Source organism: Trichechus manatus, unplaced genomic scaffold, assembly GCF_000243295.1.
Source record: "Trichechus manatus latirostris isolate Lorelei unplaced genomic scaffold, TriManLat1.0 scaffold00142, whole genome shotgun sequence".
Taxonomy (NCBI): Eukaryota; Metazoa; Chordata; class Mammalia; order Sirenia; family Trichechidae; genus Trichechus; species Trichechus manatus.
The window spans coordinates 4,011,844-4,018,685 of NW_004444078.1; the positions used below are offsets into that span (position 1 = coordinate 4,011,844).

The 6,842-nt window shown below is 34.8% G+C and overlaps 1 protein-coding gene across 1 annotated transcript in view; it reads right to left on the reverse strand.

The window, feature by feature from the left end:
- Positions 1-2,112: 2,112 nt before the first annotated feature.
- The window catches only part of LOC101359491 (collagen alpha-1(III) chain), a 41,673-nt gene continuing 36,943 nt past the window's right edge, over positions 2,113-6,842 (reverse strand). Inside the window, exons 37-41 of the mRNA XM_023739895.1 lie at positions 6,627-6,700; positions 5,467-5,755; positions 4,257-4,444; positions 3,683-3,925; positions 2,113-2,259 (exon numbers count right to left, since the gene is read on the reverse strand). Of these exons, the coding sequence (XP_023595663.1) occupies positions 2,113-2,259; positions 3,683-3,925; positions 4,257-4,444; positions 5,467-5,755; positions 6,627-6,700 (941 nt within the window). The remainder of the gene's footprint in view (positions 2,260-3,682; positions 3,926-4,256; positions 4,445-5,466; positions 5,756-6,626; positions 6,701-6,842) is intronic.

The following is a 6,842-nucleotide window of genomic DNA, read 5'->3' on the forward strand; positions in this document are numbered from 1 at the left end:
GACTCACTGATTGGGGATTTCCTAAGATAGGGTTTAGATGCTTGGCAGGAAAAACAAAACAAACAAAAAATAGATACATATACATTTTTAACTATAGTTTATTCATTAATTTGAATATTAGACTGTAATAACAAGTTAGAGATATATATAGTAAATTAACTACCCTCCATGATATATTAAGTTAAAAATGAAAGAGTAGAAGATTGTATTTCATATATATCCCTTTGTCTAAAATAAAACTCAAAGTGATTTAATTTGTTAATCATACTATTGCCTATTGGCACGTGTTCTCCCTTTGTATACATAAAATATTTCTAGAAGGATGCCCTAGAAACTGTTAACATTGGTATCCTCTGGATTGGAGCCTAAGTGGACTAAAAGTATTGACATTTGACTGATAAGATTTTTATTCTTGTTGTTATTATTATTTTTATTAAAGATATATGGAGTGAGTAAATTTCAATATATAAAGTCAAGTGTGCAAGACCATACTATTTTATTTACAGTAACTCAAAGATTAAGAACTTGATGGTGGAGAGGGGACTGACCAAAGAGGGCTGTGAGGCAGTGTGTGGGGATGGTAGACTAAACCTAAATTTACAAATGTTCTTAGTATCAACTTGGAGCCCTGGTGGCGTAGTGGTTAAGAGCTCCACTGCTAACCAAAAGGTCGGCCGTTCAAATCTACCAGTCGCTCCTTAGAAGCCCTGTGGGTCAGTTCTACTCTGTCCTATAGGGTAGCTGTGAGTTGGAACCGACTTCACGGCACCTAACAACAACAACAACAGTATCAACTTGACTTGTTTTGCCAGATTGGTTTACTTCATAATAAATCACCAGTATCTTCCTTCCTGATTACCCCCCTTTGAGGAAACCCTCCCATTTTCAGGGGTTGCCTCTTTCTAACAGAATATCCTCAACTTCCAATATGCCCCAGGGGTTCCACTAAATATCATCTAAAAACCTGCAGGATTCTCTACTGAGTATTAGCTCTGATTTGAACACAGGTTATGTCCCCAAAAGCCACTGTATTACAAAGCTCAAGAATTAGAATTCAATATGCTTTTTGAAAAATCACTAGGGTTCTTGAGTGCAGACATGCATTTGTTAAAACTATGGAAAGTGACAAAAAACCAAATATTTTATTATGATATTTTATTATGGGTGTCTGTAAGAAAAAAGATCAACAACCACATACAAGCTTACAAAGTCAAATTTCAACACATTCTCCATGTTACTGTGACAAAAGCAGCCCCATAATTTGTTTTGTTTTGTTGTTGTTGCTGACTTTAACAGAATGAAGGGAAAGAGTCCCCTGAAATGGCATGCCAATCAATGTTTTTGACAGGAGACATGTACAGAAGTTGTGCACTTATTTTGAATGCAAGTCAACAATTCTGACCTAGAGTTTTAAAAGTGAAAGTACATTAGCACCATAGTATGTGTCTTTAAAGCCTTCCCAAATATTGGTAATCTTGACCAGTAATGACCGGAAAAGAGAGAAGCACCTTTAAAAGCATTTAATATCCAAGATTAAAATAATTGTGGCTTCCAAATATTTCTTCAAATTCTTGCACTACCCTCTAACTTTTTTTGCTACCAGTATTTTAAGAAATGAATCAAATCAATGAAATTCATAAGATTTGCCAACTTGTACAAATTTTTTGCTCTTCTGGAACTCAAAAGAGTTCATCTGTGTTTTTGACCAGGTTGAGGTAGTTGAAACAGGGAAGTCTTTTCTAATTTCATGTTTGAGTATTCAGAAAGAATGGTTATCTTTTAATGGTGAGCATAGTCACTGCTCTGCAGATGGGCTAGGATTCAAATAATATAACACAGTGTTATTGTACGAGTGTTGAAGTTTATTTATTATAGCACCATTGAGACATTTTGAAATTGAAATTGGTAAAAAAATAAAACAAAAAGCATTTTAATTGTACTTGGTGTAACAGCAAAAAAAGTATCCATTTTTGTCAAATTATACTTTTTCCAAAAATTTTGGAAATAAATAACTGGAATTTAGTTGGTCACTTGTACTGGTTGACAAGATTAGAACAAGAGAACACATACGGAGTGTGAAATTTTTTGCTCGGTTTTCAGATAGAGTTTAGTTTATAAAAAGCAAACAGGGCCAATGTCCACACCAAACTCTTGATCAGGACCACCAATATCATAGGGTGCAATGTCTACAATAGGTAGTCTCACAGCCTTGCGTGTTCGATATTCGAAGATTGTTTTGCCCCATTCCCCAGTGTGTTTCTGTAAAAAGAGCAAAAAATGTAAGTGATCATTAAATTACAATTACTTAGACAGTTCCTCTGACTGACCAAATTAAAAAAAAAAAAAAATGCTGCTTTAGGGGAGTTGTCAGCTTGCCATGCCTATCTTCCATACGTGTGAGGACTGCTCCACTTCAAAGCCGCAATACTCCAAGATGATAAACCATGTTCTTAATCAATCGAAAGTTTTGTGGCATATTTAAACCCAGCAAGGTAATCATCAAAGGCTAGACTATTTTTAGAAGGCCTGAATCTGGTCATTACTACCAGGTATAGAGTCAGTTTACTAAGAAGTGAATTGTTCATTCACAATGGAATTTTCTAATATTAGAAGTGAGTTTTCCCTCTGTTCATAAATAACAGAGGATAGTTATGAATTTAATCCCTAAGATTAAAACTTAATTTTAATTTATTTGAAATTTTGATTTAATTTAAAATCTAAAATACTCAGAAGTTTTAGATGGAGTCCATCCAAATTATTTGATAAAGTTTATATTATGCATTTAAATTCACCTGCTTTCATTTCAACTCTTTTAATCTGGAGATAGGTCCAGATGGGCGAAGGAGATGTTTATTCAGTCAGAAACTACATCAGTATGATTTCGGTAGAATGCTCTTTTGAATAGCCAAAATCAAAGATTAAGAACCCAGTCAAAATCAAAACTATTAGTTATTTAACTGTTTTCTTTGATATAATTTTCAAAAGCATATTCTCCTAACCTTTTCATTACTGTTTAAAATGTATTTTCTTTCAAACAGCATTTTCTTTCCTTCTGAAACATTTAACCTTGTTAAACACATAACCCTAATTATCTTTTCTCCTTCCTCCCCCCACTCTATGTCCACCATACAAGAGGTAATAAGCAGAGATTCTTTTCTCTTGAAAAACGAATTACTCTTAAAAGGCACTATTGCTTGTTCCCCCTTACTTATGTCTCCTATGTTTTCAAGTTCTCTCATATGTGTGAACAAATTTTTTTTATAAAACAGGATAAAGCTTAATCCTCAGAAAATAGCAGAATTCATCAATCTGGTCTCCAAATATCCAGGGACTCCACAGATAGTTTGGAGGGGGGTCTTAACCTTCCAAAAACTGGATGCAATTTTTACTTACATTTGTGCGTGTTTTTTTCTCTTAAATAAGCACACATAGCTCTCACTAGATTTTTAAAACATTTATGAGTCATAAAAATTTAACATCTAGTGAACAGTAGATCTGTTCACTTTTTTGTGGTATTTAACATTCCCTACAATCAAATAGTAGATTCTATACAGCTCACACCAAATGCCACCTTCGGTTCACCCCTTTTATTGTTATTTCTTCTCTTCAAAATAGTTAGCATGATTAAACTAGAAATGCTGAGCTCTTTAGGAACTGTGTTTATAAAAATGTTGTTACTTACAGTGCAACCATCCTCTAGAACCGTGTATGTGAATTTGCTGTTTCCTTCAGCTTTGAATTCGCCTTCATTTGCTCCCATCATCTTCAGGGCTTTCTTTACATTCCCAGTGGCCTGATCCATATATGCGATGCTATTCTTGCAGTGGTATGTGATGTTCTGGGAGGCCCGGCTGGATAGAAGTCGGAGGAATGCAAGCTGGACATCGAGTACATCTTCAGGAAGTTCAGGGTTGCCATAGCCAAACTGTGATAGGGAACAAATAAAATGGATCGAACATTTTAGTTGCAGTGTGCGTAGGGGACTCGTGGTATTGATATGGCCATTGTAATATAGATTGTTCTTTTGCGTTATATATGAATATATTATATACAGATATATTTTAATTGCATGTATAAATTCAGTCTAGTTTGGCTCTTAACAAAAGACAAGTTATTAAAGTAGTCACCTGAATGTATACAATTACATGGCTCTTATATTTATTAATTAACTTAGCTTTTTGATGAATAAATAGAAGGAGCAAGGAAAGTCAGGTAGGTCAGGATGATGTAGTTAAAAATGGTATGTTATTTCTCACCTGAAAACCACCACCCATGGACTCTCCAAACCAAACGTGTTTCTTCTCAGCACCAGAATTGGTCCACCAGTTCTTTTGTGGAACATTTGAAGGACTGGCATTTATGCATGTTTCCCCAGTTTCCATTTTACAGAATACTTTGATAGCATCCAACTTGCAACCTTGGTTAGGGTCAACCCAATATTCTCCTGAATAGTCACAAAAAAGGACAATAGGAATTGGTTATAAAATCCAGTAATAAAATTTAGATCATTATGATTTTGTTTGTTTACCTGGTAAGGCATTCATCAAGTTGACTGCTAATATATTTCTATTTTAGATATTTGTATATAATAGTACATCATTATACAGAAAAATTTTCAGATGAAATTGGTGAAGTAAAAATACTAGCTATAATAATTAGAAAGCACCAAAATAAAAATAACATTTGGCCTCTGAACAATAATGACATATTAAGCCAAGACATTTTGAATGGTATGTTGTATTTGCTTTCTTTTTTTAAGGTAACCCACTAATGTTATTTTGCTTAATGATGTAATGTGGTTGTCTAATCCAGATTTATATTAAAAGGCCTAACCATAAAGTTTCCATATTTGATGGTTATTCCCTGTTTTAATTTCCAGAACTGACTCATAGGAAAGGCAATGTTCCCTGTGAAGGCATTAAAAGCTTGAAATAATTTTGCGTTTCATATAGAAGTAAGTCAATATATGCAAACCTCTACACTATTACACTATTCTATATAAACCTATACAATATTCTGGTATTTTTCATTTAATTGTCATTTAATTTGGAAAAAAAAAAAGATTCTTAGAACAAAAATTTAAATTGCAAATTATGTTTGCATTACATTGCATATATCTAATCTTGAGAACACATGATCATGTAGGTTGTTTTATCAGTCATAACTTTGTTGTGATGTTCAGAGGCATACCAAACTCTGAGTTGCATTGACATTGCTACAAAACTGTCTTTAAATTTTCCTGTATTTGTAATATTTTAAGTTAGTTATGTTACATTTTAAGTACCTGCAAAATTTACTTTTTCTTACAATATCAAGCAGTGTCAACTCAATTAACATCTTTTAAATATTACTTCTGCTCTACGATACTTTCCATTCACAGTAAAAGTTTTCTCTTCCTCAAATTATAATATAAGCAGCTCTCTCTGTAATTCTGTTGCCATGAACTTGAAAGACTCCCCAACATACCACTCTTGAGTTCAGGATGACAGAATTTCAGGTCTCTGCAGTTCCGAGCAGGATTTTTACGAGAACCATCAGGGCTAATGAGGCTTTCTATTTGCCCATTAACTGATTTGAGTGAAGACATAATCTCTTCAGTGTTGATTCTGAAATCCATTGGATCATCTCCATAATATGGGGCAAAACCACCAGCCTTTTCAGCTCCAGCCAAGCCGACAGCACCCGCACCACAGCATGGACCAGGGGCACCAGGAGGTCCAGGAGGGCCTGGTTGTCCTGGGTGGCCAGGGGAGCCCTAAGAAGGGTAAGAACACACATCACTGAGGTGTACTTTTTGGTCTCCACCTGAAGAATATTTTGTTAACCCAAGAAAATGCATTAAAAACGTTGTGTGAAATTATTTTATTTGGGCTTTTATGTGATCAAACAATTTATAATAATTACAATTCATTACTGTGAAATTTATAGTGTTCTACTATACAAGAATAAGAGATGTCAGACCACAAATTTTATTCTATCATGTTTCCCTTCTGTATAAATGATGTAAACAAACAACTCATGAAGTACAGTTCTAATGCTGCCATGACACAGAGGATAACATCAGGAAACCTAAATTCTGACCCCAGAATCTAGCTTTGTATCTTTGAGCTGTTCATTTAACTTATTTGTATTTCAATTGCCATATGTGCAACTTAGGATAATAGTTCTTATTTCATTTATTCTACACAGTGGGATAGGAAGGTATTAGGGATGATAGTATCAGTACATAAGAGGAATCATGGATGCTGTTTGAGAGGTAAAATACACTACATAAATGCAAAGCATTATGATTCTCACACCAGCTTTAAATGGCTTCTATTGTGAGATCAACGTTGGCATAGCTCGTTTGGTTAATTGGGAACATGTTATTCTTCTATCTAATGGACTGTAACTCTTAGTATTAACTAATATAAAGTCTTAAAAAACTTAATATATATATATTTTTCTGCCTGTTGTCATAGTGTGGTGGAGAGGGTCCCAGTATGGTCATTGTTTATTCTCTCCATCAAATCAGGTGATTGTACTATGTGAAACTCACTATCTCGGTTTTAAAATACTACACGGTGTTTCTGAACACTTGAAGATGATAGCAAATTAGATACGTGTATTTACAAGCAACGTCTCACCTCGGATCCTCTTTCACCTCTATTACCCCGAGGCCCTGGTGGTCCAATGGGACCTGGATGTCCACTTGTTCCATCTTTGCCAGGGGGTCCACTGGGTCCAGCAGGTCCCTAGGAAATTATAATGACATTACAATGCTAGACTTCCCACAGTGCAAAGATTTTAGAACTGTGGACATTCCAGTTTCTTTCTCTGATACTTACTCTGGGGCCCGCAGG